The following is a 22,883-nucleotide window of genomic DNA, read 5'->3' on the forward strand; positions in this document are numbered from 1 at the left end:
TGTGACTTAATTTACCCATGGGGGCTGTTGTCATGTTGGGTGGCCGCGGGCACCATTTTTGCACAGCACCTGGCTTGCCATGGCTGCTTGTGTCATGCGAACCCAGGTGGCATGGATTGTTTGAGGGTTAGACAATCTTCAAATAACCCATAGCTTGTTTTAGTTTTGTTTGAGGGTTGTCTAACCCTAAAAAAAAACCCTGCTGCCTCAGTTCACACAACAGGACAAGCCATGGCAAGCCGGAAACCCATGGGAGCCTTGCACAATGCAACAGCCCTCGCAGGTAAATTAAGCCACGGTGGGCTGTCGTGATGTGCAAACAGGCTCAATATGTCTCTGAGTACCAGCTACTGGAGAGTAGCAATGGGAGAGGGCTTTTTGTCTTCATGCCCTGCTTATGGGCTTCCCAGTTGCAAACAGGATGCTGGACTAGATGGACCTTTGATCTAATTCAGCAGGATTCTTCTTCTTTTATGTTCATATAGCTTTTCAGTTGCCTGTTTAATTATTTCACCATTTTACAGATCAAAGGGTTTCCCTCTTTTTCCATGATTACCTCAGCTTCCTCTAGAGCACTCTGGAGATCTGATTTCTCTTGCTCAATCTGCTTCTTCACTTTCTCGAGTTCATGGATGGCCTTTCCTCCCTCAGCAATCTGTTCAGTTAGGTCAGATATCTCCTCTGTTAATTTCACACAAAGTAAAGAGAAAAAGATGAATGGTGTTTATATCAAAGTAACCAGAATTAGGATGGGATGGGGGATTTCCTTGATTCATCCCAGCTTCTCCATTTAGGGCCGAATACTACTATTACTATAATACTCAGTGCTGGCTCAGTATTTTTGGGGGCCTTTGGGTAAGACACCCTCAATGGGCCCCCTCCCTTGGTGAGTCCGCCTTCTCACCACCATTGTCACCAGCTGCTATTGCTTCTCCTCTTTCTCATCATTGCTCCCACTTGCGTGCTTGACAGGCAGAAAGCCAGTTAATACTAGTACTGTTTTTGATTATCAGCCTTTGGGTGGGGCCTGCTTTATTTTTATACACTATATCTAACTATCTGGAAGCCTTATAAAATTTTTGTGAACCGCCCAGAGAGCTTCGGCTATTGGGCGGTATAGAAATAAATAAATAAATAAATAAATAAAATTATAAACAACAAATAAAAATAAGCAATAATTATAATGATTTTGTATTTTGCCAAGAGTCTTACAGACAACAAGCATGAGGTCTTATGTCCATGGGAGTCAGTCCCAGCCTTGGGAAGAAGGACTATATGAGGATATCCCATCCGTACAGGGTTGGCTCTACAATTTGAGAGAGTGAGGCAGCTGCTTCAGGCAGCAGATTTTGGTTGTCATGTAAAGACAACAAATGGGTTGTTGTTGCTGCTGCTGCTACTGCTGCTAGGGAAGGGGAGAGACACTTGTAGGATTTTTTTTCCTCATGTGCCAAAATAAGTTGACCAGACTTGGGTACTATCCATCTTGACTACGGGGAGGGGTGCCATTTGCTACTACATCTCAGGCAACAAAATGTCTTGGGCCAGGCATGCATCCATATGATCCCTTGCTTCAACTGTACCAGTGAAGTGGTACTTTCACAGTTCTGGACACCTATTACAAAAAAGAGAAAAAGGACTTAAGCACTTACGCTGGAGATTCTTGTTTTCACGCCTCAGAGTTTCTAGATGATCCAAGGATTCCTCATAGGCATTCTTTATCTTAAAGAGTTCTGTGCTGAGAGAGCGAGACTCCTTCTGAGAAGCTTCCAGTTCAGACTGCGTTTCCTCATATTTTTGTTTCCACTCTGCCAGAATCTGCACAACAACAACAAGAAATAAGTAGCGAGTTCACTGAACCTGAGGCCTTTGTGCCATATGCTCATATTTATTTTTATTCTTTGTATTATGGCCCCAACAATACCTTATCAAAGTTCTTCTGCTTCTTATCTAGAGCTGCACAGGCTGCATTGGACCTCTCCACGTCAATCATCAGGTCCTCCACTTCGTTCTGCAACCTCTGCTTTGTCTTCTCAAGGGAAGCACATTTGGAATTCACAGCCTCTACATGCTCTTCAGCATCCTGCAGACGCTGGGCAAGCTTTTTCCTGATGAAATGTAATCACAGCACACACTGATTCTTTATCATCCATTATGTACAGTTTGAAGATAATTAAGGAGCCCTGAGCACACAGTCTATTAAACACACTGTCAATAGCTTCTTCTGTGTTAACACATGTCATAATGCAAACACATCTATCTGCTTCTCTGAGCCCAGCAGAAAACCAGTATGTGACTTGTTCTGTCCACTGACCCTGAGGCATGCAACTGTTTTTCCAATATGAAGACATCTTGACTTCTTCCTGTCACAACCGCAAAATACAGCTTTACCATTTGAATGTTTTCATGTATATACCTTTGTGTGTGTATGTGTGTGTGTGTGTGCGTGTGCGCGTGTGTGTGCACGCCTGTGTCTAATTCTTGCACTTACTTGGCTTCCTCTAACTCTTCTGTGCGCTGAATGGCATCTGTTTCATATTTGGTCCTCCACTGAGCAACTTCACTATTGGCCTTGGACATGGCACGCTGTAGCTCAGCCTTGGCTTCCTGCTCCTCTTCATATTGCTCCCGGAGCAAGTCACAGTCATGGCGAGCAGATTGCAAGCCATGGGCCAGTGCATTCTTTGCCTGAAATGAGGGAAGCATTTAATAGTGACAAATTTCAGCATGGTAGCCCTGTCTGTTGTAGTACAATACTAAATTGCCTTTCTGTGTTTTATCTTGCTGCTCTACTGTTTTATCTTTTTATTGTAGTTTTTTTTAATTGTATTTGTATTTTTAAATTGTTTATTATTAGCTTCCTTGAGAGTATTGCCTAAAGGTGGCATAAGCTTATATATTTTGGTTTCATGGGCAAGAGTCCATTTTGTCAGATAGTGTTTAACAGCTTAATTGCAAGGCAACTTGTGAGCCATTTTATTACCTGTTGTTAGAAGATAAACAAATAAAAATGTAGAGGGTTGAAGTACTAAGACAGGCGAACATTCTTTAGCCTAATAGAATGAAAGATTAGGGAGACCACCATAGCTAGATATCTAGAGAACTTTCCTGAGCATCCCCAGTGATTCTCAAATAAAACTGATGGGATTTAATCAAATTACACATGGGAAAAGAGATAAGGTGCCTGTAACTGTATAGAAGAAAGAGGTCCTGTATTGTGTAAAGCAATGATAAAAGCTATGGACACGTCCAGTTCCTTTTAAAGTATCTACAGATTAGCTATCTCATATCAGGTAAACATTAAATTGTATAGAACAATAATATAGTAGCAAAAAAAATGTTTAGATCCATGCAGTATGTTGGACGTAATCCACACCTTTATCTCTTCCTCAAGCTGCCTCTTCAGTTCCTCAATCTGCTGGGTAAAAGCTTGTTTGCCTCTTGTGAGCTGAGAAATCAATGCATCTTTTTCCTCTACTTGGCGTGAGAATTCACCTAACGAAGAAAAAATTGTTTAAAGTTATTTAATTTACAATTGCGCTTTATTCTTAAAATAATTTGTTTCCTAGTAGTCATAAATAATAACACAGGACAGTTATGAATGGAAGACAACATAATCTGGACCCCCTGTAAAATTCCATGAAAAAACAGGGCAATTGCCTCATCTGAAAGTACCCTCAATCAGATAGTACAAATACAGCAAGTGGGGTCATAATTCCAACGATGGCAAGGTACTATGTATTCCTGTATTAAATAGTTTGCGTAAGTATCTTACCTGCTTCTGTCTGCAGCCGAGCTCTTTGAGCATTCAGGTCATTGATAGTGCGCAGGTGTTCTTCCTCCTTTGCTTTAACCTCACTGAGCTGGTCTTCTAAAGTACGGCTTATCTTCTCAAGGTTTGCCTAGATGTGAAATGTCCGCAGGGAAGGAATTTTAATAGGTGAACCTGAATAATTTGAACTCTATTTTCAAATACACATTAACTTTTAAAGGCAAGAATGCTTGGCCCCTAAGAAAAACTTAACCACGTGCTTATATCTTTGTTCAGCGTTGAGCTACTATCAATAGGCGTTTCCCCAGCTCTCTGGAGCAGATTTTGGGCATGCAGAGATGAGGGGCAACTGCTTCTGTTAGTGGAAAGAAAATGTTGTATCCAGCCCTTATCTCTATCAGCCAGTTCCTAATATCATTGCTCTTTGTCAGACTCCAGCTGTCTCACACTAGAGTATAATAGAAGAGGAGAACTTGGGAAGGGAGCTTCAGGAACTGGAAGGGAGACCTGTAGAGCACCTTTTGGTCACAAGGCCCTCAAGGTAGAGTCAAAAAATTCAAAAGGCAACAAAGATTTAAAACAGAGCCCTAAAACCCCCCAAGAGAATAAAGCCAGCTATCAGACTTTAAAAATCAAAGCACACTAAGCAAAACAGGAATGTCTTTACTGCCCTCCAGAAGCTAGAGAAAAAATTAACCCGCTTAGGGATGGGGTTCCATTGTTGGGATGCTGCCACAGTTTACACACTCACATGTCATGAAGCGGGTGGGGGGGATGTTTGCTACTGTTATATACATGGCAGGGAACCACAGCAGTCCCAGCATTTTGGTGCTTATATCTGAATGATGAACATGAACGGACACATGATTTGCTGTATGCACATTTACAGTTCAAAGGTAAAGGTAAAATGTGTATCTTTAAAACCCAGTTTAGAACGTCATATCCTACTCAAACACCCAAAAAGATATCCCCTGTACCATACATTTTATATGGGCCAGCTTCTTGCTGAATCATGTGCATAGGTGTTATCGTAACCTGTTTGTGTATCTCTTTATATAACTAAACTGATAGGATGGTGAATTATTCTGTATGATTTGCTAACATCTGGTATGGCTAAAACGCTGTATAAACTGCTGTAGCTTACCTTAGCTTTAGAGACAGATTCCATATTGCTAGCAAGGTCATCAATCTCCATCTTCAGCTCACTCTTCTCTTTCTCCAGCTTCTGTTTGACTCGCTGCAGGTTGTCAATTTGTTCCCCAAGTTCAGCTGCACTGTCTGCGTGCTTCTTGCGGAGGGCAGCTGCAGTTGCTTCATGCTGCAGAGTGGCCTCTTCAAGGTCCCGGCGCATTTTCTGGAATTCTGCCTCACGTTTTTTGTTCATTTCAATCTGAGCTACTGTTGCCCCACCAGCTTCCTCCAGACGCTCACTGATCTCTTCAAGTTCCCTGGAGAGATCACCCCGCTGCTTCTCTGCTTTGGCCCGAGATGCACGCTCAGCCTCAATCTCTTCCTCCAGTTCCTCAATACGGGCCTAGGAGAACAGAAGCAGCAATTAACATCCAAAACATCCTCCCAGATGAATTAATTCTCCCAGTCACAATGGAGCCAACATGTGCTTGACTTGCCTGTAACTCCTTGATCTTCTTCTGAAGCTGGGAGCCCAAGGCTTGCTCATCTTCAATTTTGCTTTGGAGCTGGCTGATTTCAAAGTCTTTCCTTTTTATAGCAAAACACAATACATTAGCATCCAAGTCAAATGTTGTGTGGCACAAAGACCTCCCAAGTGGTTTTCCACAGCAGACTTTACTTACTTCTTTAGCTTTTCTTCAAGCTGCTGCTTATCATTTTCCAAATCCATTAAGGATTCCTGGGACAGCTTCAGATCCCCTTCAAGCTTCCTCTTGGCTCTTTCAAGGTCCATGCGAATCTTTTTTTCTTGCTCCAGAGACCCTTCAAGCTGAAGAGAAAGAGGTCATAAACACTCTGCCACTGTTATGCTATGTAATAATATAAAGTTCTCCTCCATGTTGTTGTGCTCACATCATCCACTTGCTGCTCCAGCTTGGTCTTCGCTTTGGTCAGAGTATTCACTTTGTCCTCCTCCGCTTGCAGGTCATCCAAGGTCTGCTGATGGGCCTCTTGGAGGGCTTTCTTTTCTTTGGTCAGTTTGGCAATAGTCTCATCCAAGACGGCCATCTCCTCAGTGAGGTTTTTCACCTTTTAGAAGTGAACAATTAAATTCAACATTTTATCGTGTGCGACGACAATACAACATTCTGACTATTTGCTGCCGTTTGGGGCATGTTCTGGTCAGTACCTTGTTTTCTGTGGCGTGCTTCTCCTTTTCAACCTTGGCCAGTGTTAACTCAAGATCATCAATGTCTTTCTTCAGTTCTGAGCATTCGTCTTCCAGTTTCCTCTTTTTGGCTGTCAGCTCAGCATTCATTTCCTCTTCATCTTCTGCCCGTTCGGTCAGCTCCTTAATTTTAGCTTCCAACTGGATTTTGGTTTTGATCAGCTGGTCACATCTCTCCTCAGCGTCTGCCAAGCCATCAGCTTCCTATACATGGAAAGCATATGTGAAATAACAGTTAAGGTTAGTTTCCCTGATCAAAAGGTTCATACACACAGTTCTCTTGTACGGAGTCATTCATTTCAGCGGAGGGAACCAATGTAACCAATGTCGTATGTTATATGTAGGAATATGCAAATGGATCAGCTCTCAGCACTGAAATTAACTGGTAAGATATTCAAGGCTAGGTAGTTCCTGTATCCAAAGTTAGTCAATGTAGATGTTTTCAGAGTCAGTGGTTGTGTCATTATACAAACTAGCAAAGTTAGAATGGTTGCTGTGCCTCACTATATTATATGTCTGTAGAAAAAAAAATTAGAGTTTGACAGCTCATATGCAGTTTAACAAACAATGGTGAAATATTATGTACAAGCTACATGGTATGTCTATATTATATATATTATATGGAACTGTATTTGGAGGGGAAGTCTAATTAACTCCAAATAACCCCAGTGAACTTTCCCCAGCAATGTTTGAAGTCCTGTAACTAAACTATATCAGACATAGGGTCAATACAACAAAAATTTATACTGTAACCAGTATAATAATATAATACTGTAAACTGCTTACAGACTGGACTTGGAGCTGCAAGTCATTCTTCTCTTGCATCAGAGACACCATTTTTTCTTCAAGTTCCTTCACTTTGGCCTCTGCCTTGGCAAGCTCTTCTTTTGTCTTCTCAAACTCTTCCTTCATATTGGCCATTTCCTTCTCTGATTCAGCACTCTTCAGCAGAGGTTTGATCTTAAAATACAACTTCATCCAAGGCCAGGTCTTCACATTCATGAATGAACGGATATTGTATTGAATAGCAAAGATGGACTCTCTGTAAAGATAGCAAAATAAAATCTTGATAAATTCAAAATTAAAGTGTATTCAATCTGTTCTGTTCTGTCTACTCCTTTTGTGATTCTCATACTGAACTATCTGAGCTCTCTGATTAAGTGATCACTCTGGTCCAGTTGCAAAATTAAGTCTTAGTTAAGCATGTTGGACAGCTCATTAGCTCAAGTTCATATCTATAACTGAAGGAGGAAGTAAGAAAAATGAACTACTTAAAAAAGTGTGTGGGGGATGATACGTATATTTGAAAGGGGAAAGACATACATGAAGAAATCTATCAAATAAAATATCCAATAGTAGGACTATCATATTAAGATTAAGCTTAAATTCCTATCTACTTTCTTGGCATACATACATGTCCCCATATTGTGAACATTCTCCATACACTCAGATGCTAATGGTTAAGTAAAGAGAATGGCTGTGCGGATACCTATGAGAAACACTTGACACAGTCTGTTTTTAAGATGTACTTCTTTTAACATTTTACATGTACACAGAAAATGTGGTATGTATGCATATTTTCTACCACATTGTACAGGTACATGTCCCAAGCTGTTGGGTTTGGCCATGGCTTCCCACCACATGTACACATAACAGCAGAAGCACACATTTGCTGACACAGAATCTGTGGAGTGGCTCTAAGAGTGTTTATACCAGTGTTAGCTTTGTGTAGTGCATAGGAATCTGTTAGGTCAGTGTGATCATGAATCCTATTGCCGATGGCAAAATGGCAAAATACCTCCGTTCCATCATTTTCCTGAATTCCACCCTTGATAAGAAGCCACGACACATAGCCTGTGTGCGTGTAATCAGCTGTGCCAACTTGTCATCTCTCATCTCCTCTAGAAGACCCAAAAGGCCAGCTTTGAAGAACACCTTTGAAGAAAGGAAATATAACAGTGTATTGCTAACTCTCCCAACAACTTCAGAAGTTACGTTCATGTGTCAGAGAGTAATTTTACCTTGGTGTGGCCAAATTTATACTGAGTGTGGTCAACATCAATGGATCCAAGAAGCTTCTCAGAAGCCTTCTTGCTGTCAATGAACTGTCCCTCTGGGATGGCACTTGCATTTAATACTCTGTATCTGTTAGAGAAAGCAGAAAATGCTGATGCTTAACATTTGAAGCCATGATCATAAGACAAGCCCCACTGGATCAGACCAATGTCCCATCTGGTTCAGTATCTGAAGGAAAAGTTGTCACCAATAGCTAATTACCTAAAACAGGGAGATTGACAAGGTTTAACTGAGGCTGCTGAAATAGTTATTACTAACTGTAGTTTTCTGTAGTGTCTTTAAACAGCTGTTTTTGCAGGGACTAGTATCCCTCTCATGCACCTTTTGAATTTACTCAGGTCTGTAGACATAAAAGTTCTATCAGACCCTTGACATTGCTTTTGATCCAGCTCTATAATTCCTCACCTCACACAGTCGAAGTAGTATATTTTGCCTATTAGAATTTCCTTCTAAGCCATTTGTGTATACAACTAGCATTAAATGGTAAGTGCTATGATACAATGCTAGAACAGTCAAAGATTCAAAGCAACTAAAAAATATTGATGGGAGGGGAAATACAAAACAACTAAGGACAACCAGAATAGATTGGTAATATGGTGCCTGTCTAACCTCTGTTTGAAGTCACCATAAATAATCCTGCTGGGGAATCCCTTTCTGCAAATTCGGATACCTTCCAGCACACCATTACACCTCAGCTGGTGCAATACGAGTTCATGTTCCATGGCACCTTAGGAAATCAAAGAAAATATGGATTCCACAATGTATACTGTGGGTACATCACATTTTTCTTTTTTTTTATCAAAGTATAGTTCTGTATCTTACCAGGAGTTTTGGTTTCATTGGGGATGAGGCAGCGCACAAAGTGGGGGTGAGTGCTCCTCAGATTGCTCATCAGCTTGTTTAAGTTCTCCTGTGGGATCAGAGGGATCAGAAGTCAAGCTCTGTATATCAAATAAAGCGAGCTCCTAAATTTGCCATATGTAGTAGGAAGACTTGGAAAACAGCTCAAGAAGACATGAGTCATAGTTTACTATGAAAAACCATCATGAAAGTGGTATGCCAATCCTGATTAGATTCATACTTCCCGCTAAGAACTGGGTTCACAACTTGGGGTTGTCCCTCAGTACACATGTGGGGTTTGTTTGTTTTTTACTAGCTTCATCTGATTCACTAGCTGTGCGTTATCCTGGTGAGACTTAGCTATTTTCACGCTTGCTTGATAATCTCTAGCTCATATTATTTTAATGTGCTCTATGGGGCCTGCCCTTAAAGACCATTGGGAGACTTCATCTGGTCTAGTGGCCCAGCATTTTTGTGTTTGTTTTTATTTACGTATCACATTTTATCTTGTTTATTCTCTGAGGAGCTCAGTGTTGCATGCTCCCTGTCCTAGGACTAGGTAGCCTTGAACCCTTACATTCATTATAGATCTATCAACTTAGAAGCATAATAAACTGCCTTATACTATCAGACTCCTAGTTTATCTAGCTGAGCTGACCGCCAGTGACTGTTCAGGGTTTCAGATAGGGCTTTTGGCATCTTTCTGGAGATGCCAAAGATTGAACCTGGGAAGTTTGGCACATGCTCTACCACTAAACTGCAGTTCTTTCCTAAGATATCCTCCCCTGTGGATATACTAAGCTTGTGCACAGAAGCACACTATCGCTCAGAGATAGTGAAATTGTAATTTTGTCCCCCGTACAGATAAGACAGCTTAAGTGAAGATTTTACTGTACCCTGAAAAGAGCGGATACAGTCTGGAAGGAAGAACCCTTCTTCTTAGCAGCCTTCTTGCCCTCTGAATAAGAAAAGAAAATATTATAATTAATTATAATTATATTTAATGTGTGTGTGTATTATGTGTGTGTGTGTCATATGTGTGTGTGTATCATATGTGTGTGCGTGTGTGTATCATGTGTGTGTGTGTGTTTTATTTATTTATTAGATTTATTAGCCGCCCATCTGGCCGGCTACCCAGGCACTCTAGGCGGCGTATAATGCTAATAACATATATACATATACATGGGATTTTATGTGTTACTCTCCCCCATAAACTACCTTTGTCAAGTACTCCATCACATCATCAAATGTTCACCATATTTACTTAGACTGTTGGGAGGTTATGATCTTTGAGGGATAATGTTAAATGATATCTAATGGGTGTATGTAAAAGAAGAGTTATTCACAATATTTGGGACAGAGATATGCTGAAGTGGGACTGAGTGGTTCTCAGAAAAAGCTAGAGGAGCTGCACAACCTGACATAATAATATATGCTCTGTTTTATTTAACATAGCCTTGGAAGTATTTAATTTAAACCATGTAAAGTATGTGATGGTTCAGAATAAGTAGACTTCTGAGCATGAGCCTCTCTCCTCATTCCATTTCTAGAAACACAACCATTCTTAAATCTTCCCCAGGAGATATTCCCTAAGCTTACACCTTAAGGGAGCAATCCTATGGCCGCTAGGCAGTGGCTAGACAGCCATAGGATATTGTGTTATCCGAGGTCGGTTCCCGGAGAACTGACTTCCCCCCACTTCCACACTTCCTTGGAGGCAGTGCAGAACAGCCCCATACTCCGCGCTTGCAAGAGGAGCACAGAGGAGCTGAAAAGGGGCATGGCTGGGGGTGTTCCAGGGTGGGGAGGGAGGAAATGCCTGTATGACACATCCTAGGATTGTGCCCCTAGTCTCTCTCTTCCATTCATAGAAGAATCCTTTTCTGTGTTAATTCAATAATCCACTGTCAGGAGGTGCTGATGCTAGATGAACCTGGCCTTCCACTCCATGGGGCATGTATGAGTTTCAATTCTGCAGAAGGCTTGGTTGAATGCATCACGGCAGTGATTTAACTATTGCCCCATATATAGGCCTTTGCTAATTTGATTCCTTCTTTTCGTGTTCTTGTACCTTCTACTGAGTGAAAGAAGGACAAAAGGAAATGCTATTCAAGGCTGAGGATAAGATTTCCATGCTATATTACATAGCCCTGCTCCCTTGGTGATAACTTCCAGGATGATCTATCAGTGCACTAGGGTAGGGAAGGCCAGGCAACATCAGTAATCTTTGTGAGTGACTCTCTCACTTAGAGAATGAAAAAGGAGAAGGGCTGGTTAATAAATTTTCAGCCAGACTAGCTGTGAATTTTGCTATCTGGGGACAGTGCCTCAGCTGATGCTGCTGGACACAGGGTCCTAATCAGGGTCATGTTCATCAGTGTATTTTAGGTCATGGGAATTACCTTCTGCAGGACGATCAGCAAACAGCAAGGCCAAGGTCTTCATTGAAGACTTCTGATACAGCCCTACAACAGTTTCATTGAGGGGGTCCTTGTTCTTGTCCAGCCAGCCACTGATGTTGTAGTCCACAGTGCCAGCATAATGCACCAGGGCAAAGTGGGCCTCAGCCTTGCCTTTCCCAGGCTTGGGTTTCTGGAAGTTGTTGCTCTTGCCAAGATGCTGGTCATAGAGCTTGTTCTTGAAAGAAGTGTCTGTTGCCTTGGGAAACATGCACTCCTCTTCTAGGATGGAGAAAATGCCCATGGGCTATAAGAAGCAGAGAAAGAGAGATCTTAGCACCCACATGAGAGCTTACCACCCACATATATGCAATATTTATATATGAGTGACTGATCTAGAAATCTCTTATTTCAAACAAATGTCACAGTGTTAGCTATTTCAGCCAAGTAGAGCTCTTTAGCCAGTAGAGCATGGGGGAGGGCATTTTGAGGAGCGGTGTGTGTGCAAGTGAGTGTATGTCTCCCAACCACATTTTTCCCAACCATTTTTGCCTACTTGGCTTTGCTTGCACACCACTGGAATGTGGGCTGTAAGTCCTTCTCCAAAATGGAATTTGGCCCTCAGGCTGAAATAGGTTTATCCCCCCTGTCTATAGACAAAATGGGCTGTGTCATTGTTAAAGTATGGGCACAACTTTCCTACTTTAAGGACAACTGGATGAAATTGTATACAACTTATAGCAAAATATTTTTGAGAAAGACCTTCTCAATGAGTTCAATGCAGGCAGCCAAGTCCATTCCAAAGTCAATGAACTCCCATTCAATTCCCTCTTTCTTGTACTCTTCCTGCTCCAGCACAAACATGTGGTGGTTGAAAAACTGTTGCAGTTTCTCATTGGTAAAGTTGATGCAGAGCTGCTCCAAGCTGTTGAACTAGACAATGGAAAGACATTTTTTAAAGAGATCATAATGTTTCGAAGTGTTCATAATCCTAGTTTCCTAATGGTTACTATTAAAGACTTTCTCTTTGGTCTGTGTAAATATTAAAGGTTTGTGCATATTTAGCAAATGGCTAAGCTTCTACAGAAGCCATTTGTACTACAGGAAAATAATATGAGAATTAGTGTTAAAAACATAACTTGGTGCTTAATTCTAGTTTCTAAATACTTAATGCTAAAGGTACATTTTTCATCTGTACGTCTATGTAAAACTACCTTTAACTGAATAAGAATGTCTACTCATTCAACTTTCAGTTGGATTAAGCAGGTTTCATGGGTAATCCTGAAGGATAATTAGAAGTGCTATAAATAGAACTGATATTATTTCTTGAGAGGGGAAAACTGCTTTATACTCATCCTTACCTTTTAAAAGTGCCCCATCACTTTCACTCTGGTCATTCTACGGTGTTTGGCTTATACTATACCTGATTATTTCCTCCTCACTCTCTAGTTTTGAGTTGAGTACCTTGAGTTTCTCTAGGTACTAGCTAATTTTTGCAGTTGTGAATCTATTGTGAATTGTGAATCTATCAGTTCTGTGCTGCTTATATTTCTCGTTACCACTTGTAAACCTTTTCTAGTCAGTCCATTGCAGTGTTTTTGCAGCTGAACCTTTTGGGGGCTTACATTCTATGCTATCTTAAGGAGCGCCTCCAGCAGCACCAGACAGGCCGCTTAACAAGATCAGCCTCAGATGGCCTTCTCTCTGTCCCATCAGCCAGGACAGCTAGACTGGTGGGGATGAGGGAGAGGGCCTTTTCTGTGGTGGCCCCCACTCTGTGGAACTCCCTCCCTAGGGAACTCCGTCATGCCCCCTCTTTAATGAGCTTCCGTCATGCATTAAAAACGTGGCTGTTCAGGCAGGCATTTGGGGTGGGTTAGGGTATTTTAGAAAATGTTTTTATTGTAGAATTTTATTGTTTTAAACTGTTTTTATTGTATGTTGTACATCGCCCAGAGTGGCTGGGTGACCAGCCAGATGGGCAATTAATAAATTTAATAATAAAATAAAAAATGAGCTGACCAGAGCATTTCAGAAGGAATATCCCAGAAGAGAACTGAATTAAATATTGGCGGCGGGGGGGACCTCCTCCCTTATGCCAAGTTTCCATGATCTTACATCAAAGATTTCAAAACCGGCAATGTCCAGCACACCAATGAAGTATTGTCTTGGCTGCTTAGTATCCAGTTGCTGGTTAATACGAATGACCATCCACAAGAACATCTTCTCAAAGACCGCTTTAGCCAAAGCTCCAACATTATTGTACACCTAGGATGTGAGAACTGGAGTTAGCATATAAAGCAGCAGAGAAAACCTCTGAGGCAGTGTAGTTAATCATGAGATGAACTCAAGCAGCAAGTTAGAACATAAGAACATAAGAAGAGCCATGCTGGACCAGACCAAAGGTTCATCTAGTCTAGCATTCTGTTCACACAGTGGTCAACCAGCTGCCTACAGAAAACCCACAAGTAGGACATGAGTGCAACCGCACCCTCCCACCCATATTCCCCAGCAAGTGGTGTACATAGGCATAGTGCCTCAGGTACTGGAGGTAGCACATAGCCTCAAGCCTAGTAGCCATTGATAGACTTCTCCTCCAGGAATTTGTCTAACCCCCTCTTAAAGCCATCCAAATTGGTGGCCATCACTACATCTTGTGGTAAATCTATTTCATAGATTCTTACCTGCTGGACAGTTTGGCCTTTGGTGACATACTCATTGCCGACCTTGACTCGGGGGTAGCACAAAGCTTTCAATAGGTCTGCTGAATTCAGGTTCATGAGGTAGGCAGCCTTGTCAGCAACTAAGCACAGACATGAGCAAAAGGGATTATCAGCACATATTAGAAAGATCAAAATTATATCTTACTTGTCTTCATATAGATTCTACTTAAGTCAAACATTAAATCTCACATTTATGTAGCTTTTAGAATCTTTTCTAATTTGTTTAGTATTTTAAATTATGCCATATTCAATCAAATGGGTGAAGAAAATAAACCCTTAAAAGCATATATATCAAAGTCTATTGAAGCATTAAGAAGGGGATTTAGCAAAATAAAATATTTTTCTACTTGTATACACATTTGCTGTTATGACTGAACTTAAAAAAAACACACTATGAGGTTAATGAAGGATAATAAAGTATTTATTACATTTGGATTCTGCCTTTCTTCCAAGGAGCCCAAGGCAGTATACATAATCCTCCTTCTCCTCTCTATTTTATCCTCACAGCAACCCTATGAGATAGATTAGACTGAGAGTCAGTGGCTGGCCCAAAGCCAGCCAGTGAGCTTCATGGCTGAATGGGGACTAGAACCCATTTCTCCTAAGTCCCAGTCCAACACTCTTAATGACTACGCCACACTGGCTCTCCTCACAATGTCTTTAATACAGTGAGGAAAATAGTCATAATAAACTACAATTCTTAACAGAGTATATAAAGGGTTGGGTCATGTAAATGGTTTTTCACAGTGCATCCTCCATATCATATTAGAAGGCCTAGTGTATAATGTTTACTGTACTGCAGTAGAGATCTGTGGTGGATTTTGTAAATACCTTCAGTGCCATCTGGCTCAGCCTGCTCCTCACGCTGCTTTTGCTTGAACTTCATGTTCCCATAGTGCATTACAGCTCCTGTCAGCTTGTAAATGGCTGTCTTTTCCTCAGCAGTGAAGCCCAGGATGTCAATGGCTTCCTATCAATTGAATTAGTAGTCAAAATTCTGTCAAATATAATGCTGAGTCAAAAACTGACCTTTCAATTTCACCACCCCACTGGGAGTCAGAATATTTGGGAGACCCTTTTGGCAATTAGTGGCCAAGGATTTCCCTGCGCAATGCCCCTCTTGGAAGAACACTATGTCAGGATGTAGAGTCATTGGGGGGTGAGGAGGAGAGAATGGCAGCCCACTACTAGCCAACAGTGGGCCCTTCCATTTCCCACACATTGCACCTGAACAATGCTATCTACATTATGATGCAGTATTGTGCCAAGGAAGGCGTGAGTGTGTGTGTGGGGGGGGGGGGATGGCACTGATAGGAGCCCTGCTGTCACTTGAGATGAGAGCAGCAAGGCTATTTTTAAAAGAAAGACAGGACAGGAAAAAAAAACTGCTGCTGCCACTGCTATTCCCAAAAAGCCTCCTACTCCCCACGTTTTCTAGAATGTCTCCCCTGGCTGCATCAGATTTGAAAGGAAGATTCATCCCCACCCCCACCCCATTTCCACTGAAAAGGTTACGCTGAAAATTAGTGCTAGTCTACTCAAATGAATACTCCATGTGGTCAGATTCATAAGAAACTTACATCAGTTGCCATCAGCTCTTCCTGATCATTAATACTGGCAACAGAGATCTCACCCTGACTCACAAAGTGATAGTCATATGGGTTGGTAGTAATCAGAAGCATCTCTGAATAAGGAGAAACACAGACTTGGGTTTGTTTTCATCCTCTGCACAATCAAGTATCATCACAAGATCTTAGTAGCAGTAGCCACCAAAACAGATGCTTCTTCTTACCAATCAGCTCTGGTCTCTTGTTGGACATGATCTGATAAAAGATGTGGTAGCTTCTTTCAGCTTTTAGCTGGAAAGTAACTCTGGATTTCTCCAGCAGATCTGGCAAGGCAATGATGTATAATTAGCCATGAAAGAAAGACCAGCCTCAAGCAAGGGCGGACAACCTGTGACTGCATGTGGCCCACTACAGGTGCCCTGGCTCCCCCAGTCTCCCCCTGCTGCTACCACCACACATGTCTGGAGAGTTGTCCCTGTGTGCCCTGTTTCCTAGCAAAACAGGGCTCCCAACAGCCCACCAACAGTAGTTTTGTGGGCAATTGGAAGCTCAATTCCACAGGGAAACCAGAACATGTGGGGATGGTTCTCCTCATATGCCCTGTTTCCCAACAGGATTGCTGAGGGGTGGACAGAGGCTTTAACCTACCCTGCAGTGATTCTGATAACTGGGATGCAGAGACAAGGTTACAGCCTGTTTCTCCCTCCTCATCAATCTTGTGTATGGGTGTAAGTGTGTGTGTGTGTGTGTGTGTGTGTGATGTATGTCTAGTGTGTCTGTGTGTGAATGTTTTTTTTTTTCACCCTAGGTGGCTCCTTCTGCTGCTCTGAAGGGATGGTCTTCTTACTGCTCTGGTGCCCTCATTGGCTGCACACGCGCACACGTGCACACACGCACTCATGCACACACACACAGACACACACACACCAAGCAGCTCTGATTGGTTCAGTTAGCTGCTACTCAAAATTAACAAATAAAATACTTTAAATATTTCTCTGTGGGGGTCAGTCTGCAACCACGACCAGCTGGCCACTACATCTTTTTTGTCAAGAGATTGTGTCTGTGATGTGTCTTTGTGTGCGTGCGTGCGTGCGAAAATGTTGTGGCCCCACACACCAGCTCCAACCACATGTGCACCCCCTGTATGGTTCCATGAGGGCTAATGCAGTCCACCCACCCCAAAATGTTGCCCACCCCAATCTAAAGCATGCAAAGAACGACCCCTTACATGTCTCAATGTCAGCAGAAGCCAGTTTGCCTGTGGTACCAAAATGGATTCTGATGAATTTACCCTTTAAAGAAGAAAGAGGCATATCATTACAAATTCTTGGAGGAAGATTCTACATATGATTTACTAGAAAATACATTAGAACACACAAGACGTTACATTTCACTTAACAAATGTGGAGGCTAACTATCGTGTCCAGATCTTGCGCAAGACTTACAAAACGTGAAGAATTGTCATTCCTCACAGTCTTGGCATTTCCAAAAGCCTCCAGCAAGGGGTTGGCACTGATGATTTGATCTTCAAGGGTGCCCTGCAATGAAAATAGCAGTTTATTTATCTTCAGTCTTATAGATGTTGGAGAAAAGCAAATTTCATCCTCTTTTTTGGTGTGTGTGTGGGGGGGGGGGGAGGCAGAAAGCTCACCTGGATCTTGCCTTGTTGGGCTGGCTCTTCCTTTTTCTTGTCACCTGCAGCTGCAATTGTTGCAAAGTACTGGATGACACGTTTCGTGTTCACAGTCTTTCCGGCACCAGATTCTCCACTGTTGAACAAAAGAAGAAAAAACGAAGGCCAGAGAAATTTCATGAATGGGTTGGAAATAATATAAGATTTTCAGATGTTCTACGTCACTCTGAAGCATGGGTGAAGAACCTTACTACCACCACTACCCGATGTCCACAGCAACTAGGCTTGAAAAAGACTTTCATTGGAAAGCTTTTTACAAACTAATTACATTGCTGGGGGATTGTGGGGGCAGGGAGCACAGCTGGGAAGAGAAGGGTTAACCTTCTCCTCCTCATGTCCTGTGGCACCCTTCCCCCTAATCCCCCAGTGCTGCAATTAGGATTGGGGAAAAAATCTTCCATTGAAGGCAATGGACTCTGTGGAGGGCCAACTGGGGATATTGCAGCTGGGGAGGGGAGGGTTAATTCCACCTCCTGCTGCTGCTTCTGTGACCCCTTAAAAAAAAAAACTCTCCTGCACTAACATTAGGCTTTGTTAATGCCTTCCACTGCTGTCAACTGAAGGAACTTACCAAGCGTAATTGCAGCACAGGGAAGGGGAAACATGGTGTGGGAGTGGGTGTGGGAGAATGTGTGTGAGAGTGTGGGGAGGGCGTGTATGAGACAGTGTGTGGGTGGGTGGAGGTGTATGAGAATGTGTGTAGGGGGAGTGTATGAGGAAGTGTGTGTGGGTGAGTTTGGGTGGGTGTGTATGAGAGGGAGTGTGTATGGGGGGCATGAGAGAAAGAGTGTGTGTGAGAGAGAGGGGGTGGGTGTGTATGAGAGAGAGAGGGTGGGTGGGTAGGTATGAGAGAGTGTGTATAAGTGAGTGTGTGTGTGTGGGTGTGCGGGTCAGTGTGCATGAGAGTGTATGTGCATGTGTGGGTGTGTATGAGAGAGAGTGTGGGGGGTATGAGAGTGTGTGTGGGTAACCCCACCCACTTTTTGCAGAGGGGCCATCCGCCTTTGGCATGTTTCCCTGGAAAGAAATGTGGTCCTCAGCCAAAATGGTTTCACCACTCCTCTTCTGAAGATTGTAACAGTAGACTATGAGCCTATTTAACGTACGCTATTGTTTTACCAGTCTAACTGCCATGGCATCCCTCAGAGAAACTTGGGAACTGCTGACTAATTCCCATTGCAGAACAACAGTTTCCTTGACTCCCTGGAGCTATAGAATGACTGTTATGCCATTTAAGTCTAGAACGTGCTTAGGCTTTATGATACAGAAGGGCATCATGATTCCTTACGTAATACAACGATAGCACCCTAGTTACATTTCAGCAATGTCAACAGAATAAAAGTATGCGCTGGGGCAAGAAAGAATACTTACGTGATCAGAATAGACTGATTCTCACGATCTGAAAAGGATTTTTTTAAAGTTACTTTTAATGAAGCCACATTTTAAAATCATATGAAGTGGATGAAAGAATTAAAAATATGTATGTAGTAAAAAAGGCATTACATCCACCCAAAAATATGTGAGTAGTAGAAACCCATCATCTAAACTTAAGTAACCTGAGCTCTCAGGGCAGAATCCAACAGGGTGCTTCCATTCCCACTGTTTTTCTTCTTCCCCACTAATTCCATTGTGCAAGTGGCCCCAACTGGGTGCACACCAACAATTTAGCTCTTCCACAGCATTGTAAAATAAGTGGAAATGCTTGTTTCTGGAAGGAGGCAGGTCAGCAGCTTGCATAAGGGAGTTCTGCTGACCTGCCTCCTTCCATAAATGAGCACTTCCGCGCATTTCAGGGTTTCCCCTAGGAAGCGCTAAATCTTCCATGCATAAGTGGTGGCCCCGCTTGCACAATGGAATTGATGGGACCCACCACTTGAAGAAGGGAATCAGTGGGGCAGAAAGCAATCAGTGGACGCGTAAGCACCCCATTGGATTCTGCCCTAAATTATCCCAAATCATACTTATCTGTAATGTAATTTTGTATCTGTTAAATCCTAAGAAAATAGTGATTGCCTAGTTCACCCATGATCATGTTTATTTGCAGAGCAACTGGATTATTTTTTTAAACTATGGGCAGTATCCAACACTGCTGCTCTGCTTACACCATTGACATAGCACTAACATAAATGACCTCTAGTGCAATCCCAGTAGTATCTGGGGAAACCCATCATGCCAGCATACCCTATTGGTGTTGTGCTTCATGTCACTTATGCTAACAGTATGTCAACGGCGCAAATGGAGTGGCAGCATTGGATACTGCCCTATCTCAGCCCCAGATCTACTCCAACATTTCACTGTCTTTGAAAGGACATTAAGGTTATCTGGAGGAAATATTCATTTTTCAAAGATGTCTATATACTCACCAGTTAACATGAACTGATAGGCATTGTCAGAGATGGAGAAGATGTGGGGAGGGGCCTCTTGACGTTTCTTGCCTCTGTAGGCAGCTACCACCTCTGGGTTGTACACTGGCAGCCACTTGTAGGGATTGACGGTGACACAGAAGAGACCTGAGTAGGTCTGTATGAAGAAGAACAGAAGTAGGTTAATTGATCTGCTTGTATTCATATTTATATTTATATTGTTAAATTTCTTAGACCCTGAGAAAGACCTTCTATGTAAGCAGCTCCTTCTTATTTCTAGAAGAGGAAAAACAGAAAGAGGAGAGATAGACTTACATTCTAAGTACTTTCAGAGAGACCAAAATTTTGCAAACCTATACTGTGGTAAGGAGAAAAAAATAATCCCTCAGCTTTTTTAGTTTTGAGAGAGAAAAACGCCCTTCAAAATTCAGTTCATTGGTGTTTGTCAGATTTTGGATTCCCCCAAAATGGGGGTTTGTCCTCTCTAAAAATCCCAACTATTGAACAGACATTTTCTCTCAAGAAAGGAACCAAGAATACCAGAATGTATAACAGGATAACATTAAAACAGCTTTTCTGCCCTTTGCTGGATTCTGGCAAGAAATGGTGATGAGACTGTAGTCACATTGAGGAGCAAAGAGCAGGCCCAGGAACAGAAGGGTCTGGAATAGAAGGGCCAGGTATAGAAAAGCCAGCCAGTTCCTACACTTTGCTGGATAGGAAGATAGGGAGGTGGAGGAAGAACTCTCCACCCCCATCCTTGTCTTCCTACCCAACATTGTGAGATTGGAGTAGGGATGAGGGGCATTAAAGAAGTTGGGAAATGGTAGGGGAGAGGTTAGGGAGTGTAAATGGAGAACAAGTGGGAACAAGTTGGGGAGCGGCAGAAAGATTGGGAAGTGGGGTTGGTAAGTTAAAGGGGAGAACTTGGAGACTGAGGCTGGTAATCCTTCTCTGACTAGCTGTTAATCTACAAAATGTAGTTAGCATTGTACAACTGTTTGTTTGGCTCAAGCATAATAAAACCTTTGGGCATGGCATGAGGAAATCAGAATGCAGATGTTCTAGACTAGGGGTAGGCAATGTGGTGCCCTCAGACACCACTACATGTAACCCCAGACACCTTCCTTGGTGCCCACCGAGATACCTGACTCTTCTTAAATTTTATTTATGTATTTTTATATTGTCTTACTGGCCGCTGGGATTGCTTCAAAGTGGAGTGGGAGCCTCTAACTGCTGCCACCTTACTTTTCCATGAATACCTCTAGGCAGGTTATTTGTAATTTGTGGCAGCCATTTTGTACTTGTGCCATGGAGAGTTTCTCAAATTTCCAAATGTGCCCATGGCCCCAAAAGGTTGCCTATTCCTGTTCTAGACACATAAAAAGGCCTCTTGGAGAAAGGTACATAGTGCTGTGTACACAGTGCTGCATCAACCCCAGGGTAGCATATGTAAATGGAGCTTTCTAGCTGCATCACCTGCATGTGTAGTACCCCCATCTATGAGAACTGTGGCAGGGGGAGCACTAGCTGTGGAGCAGCCCAGACTTGTTGTTGGCAGAAATATGCCATTATGAGACTGCATCCCAGACTACACTGATACCTTAGACCAGAACTTCTGAGCTATGCTTCACCAAGCAGACAATCTAGTGGCAGGATAGGAGATGTCACATACTCTGGAGAATGTGGTTTATGATTATTGTCTTAGAGCATCTTATCCATTTCGTGCTCATCCACGGGTTGCTCATTCCCCAGAGACTAAGTAAATCACAGAAGCTGCAGCTTCTCCATCATCATTAAAATCTTCTTATTTATTTATGTGTAAAGCTTTGACTGTTTAGTTTTTCAAGCATACTTGAATGCAAAGCCATTGTCCCTTTCCCTTATGCTGAGGGTATGAGTAATATTTCCTTCAATATGGAGTGTGAAAACGGGAAGGGGGGGAGAAGATGGTCCAAAATTGTACATCTCTAACAATCTGTGATCCGCAGGGGTCTCAAGAGAGCATTACATGCCAGCACTCAAATCTTTCTTATCTAAAGCCACATTGTGCTAGGAGAAGAAAAAACAAAACAAAACAGAAAGAAAGGACTGTACTCACATAGATCATCCAGGCTGCATAACGCTCTTTGAGGTTAAACAGGACAGCAGGTTCGTTAAGATGGGTCATCATGGCCATGTCCTCAATTTTGTCGTATTTGGGAGGGTTCATAGGAAAGACTTGGTCATCCTTAACAGTCACAGTCTACAAGGAAACAAGAGATCATTCAGCCAAAAGCATACTGTCTAAAATGGAAAGAACAGACCAGTTTATATCAGCTTACAGAGGATAAAGTTTAACAAGATATTTCTTGTCTTTTACTCACTTCTCCTTTTTCAGTCTTGACTGTGACTTTCCCTCCTTCTCTGCTCTGTACAACGCCCTTTCCATAGGACACCTTAGGATCCGTCACAAAGACTGAGGTCTTAGCATCAAAGGGCTTATTCTGTGCTTCAATTCTCTCCTTTTCTGACTTTCGGAGAAAAGAAGCAGCTGGCCCAAAGATGGCCATCTCAGCATCTGACGACATGGCTGCGGTTTACAGGAGACACCTCAACAATGAACACTAAATAAAGAAAAATGTTCCATCAGATTATTGGATGGATGGATGGATGGATGGACAGAAGTCTTTCTATTATATCATTCAGTTTTCTTTTGTAACTCCCATCACCCCTAGTTAGTGACTTTTTATGAGTGCAAAGTTCCTCTGGACTGTATCCAAAGGTTCCCTTCCTTCAATAGAAGGATTATCCTCCAGAGGAAGGACTCCTTCCTCTGAAGAAAGGGAACCTTTGGGTACACCTTTGGAGGAAGGAAACCTTTGTACACTAGCCAGAGAACTATAGTTATTGAGTGGGTTTAAAATGTAATAAATAAATAAATGAATACAAAGTTATGTGTATGAAGAGGACCTCACTCTCAAGAGCTTCTCAGTTCAATTCAATGAGGAAAATTGCCTTTAAGACATGTTCTCTTTATTTATTCCATATGTCGATTTGTAGAGCTTAACCTCCTACCATGTTATGACCATATATTTCACTGGGCAAGGA

The 22,883-nt window shown here is 42.3% G+C and overlaps 1 protein-coding gene across 1 annotated transcript in view; it reads right to left on the minus strand.

Moving 5' to 3' along the window:
- The window catches only part of LOC146354159 (myosin-4-like), a 29,650-nt gene extending 7,287 nt beyond the window's left edge, over nt 1-22,363 (minus strand). The window contains exons 1-31 of the mRNA XM_084838292.1: nt 22,160-22,363; nt 21,895-22,038; nt 19,794-19,950; nt 18,802-18,829; nt 17,389-17,506; nt 17,183-17,275; nt 16,966-17,029; nt 15,962-16,060; nt 15,750-15,853; nt 15,001-15,139; nt 14,131-14,249; nt 13,565-13,714; nt 12,209-12,379; nt 11,450-11,753; nt 9,944-10,005; nt 9,030-9,117; nt 8,817-8,934; nt 8,153-8,276; nt 7,930-8,066; nt 6,918-7,173; nt 6,093-6,335; nt 5,816-5,992; nt 5,587-5,732; nt 5,401-5,491; nt 4,917-5,306; nt 3,776-3,902; nt 3,377-3,495; nt 2,492-2,688; nt 1,925-2,108; nt 1,653-1,818; nt 557-681 (exon numbers count right to left, since the gene is read on the minus strand). Of these exons, the coding sequence (XP_084694418.1) occupies nt 557-681; nt 1,653-1,818; nt 1,925-2,108; nt 2,492-2,688; nt 3,377-3,495; nt 3,776-3,902; nt 4,917-5,306; nt 5,401-5,491; nt 5,587-5,732; nt 5,816-5,992; nt 6,093-6,335; nt 6,918-7,173; nt 7,930-8,066; nt 8,153-8,276; nt 8,817-8,934; nt 9,030-9,117; nt 9,944-10,005; nt 11,450-11,753; nt 12,209-12,379; nt 13,565-13,714; nt 14,131-14,249; nt 15,001-15,139; nt 15,750-15,853; nt 15,962-16,060; nt 16,966-17,029; nt 17,183-17,275; nt 17,389-17,506; nt 18,802-18,829; nt 19,794-19,950; nt 21,895-22,038; nt 22,160-22,363 (4,644 nt within the window). The remainder of the gene's footprint in view (nt 1-556; nt 682-1,652; nt 1,819-1,924; nt 2,109-2,491; nt 2,689-3,376; nt 3,496-3,775; nt 3,903-4,916; nt 5,307-5,400; nt 5,492-5,586; nt 5,733-5,815; nt 5,993-6,092; nt 6,336-6,917; nt 7,174-7,929; nt 8,067-8,152; nt 8,277-8,816; nt 8,935-9,029; nt 9,118-9,943; nt 10,006-11,449; nt 11,754-12,208; nt 12,380-13,564; nt 13,715-14,130; nt 14,250-15,000; nt 15,140-15,749; nt 15,854-15,961; nt 16,061-16,965; nt 17,030-17,182; nt 17,276-17,388; nt 17,507-18,801; nt 18,830-19,793; nt 19,951-21,894; nt 22,039-22,159) is intronic.
- Nucleotides 22,364-22,883: the final 520 nt, after the last annotated feature.

The sequence above is a fragment of the Heloderma suspectum genome, chromosome 2 (assembly GCF_057233095.1).
Source record: "Heloderma suspectum isolate Gila_16-S chromosome 2, 16-S_ref, whole genome shotgun sequence".
NCBI classification, from domain to species: Eukaryota; Metazoa; Chordata; class Lepidosauria; order Squamata; family Helodermatidae; genus Heloderma; species Heloderma suspectum.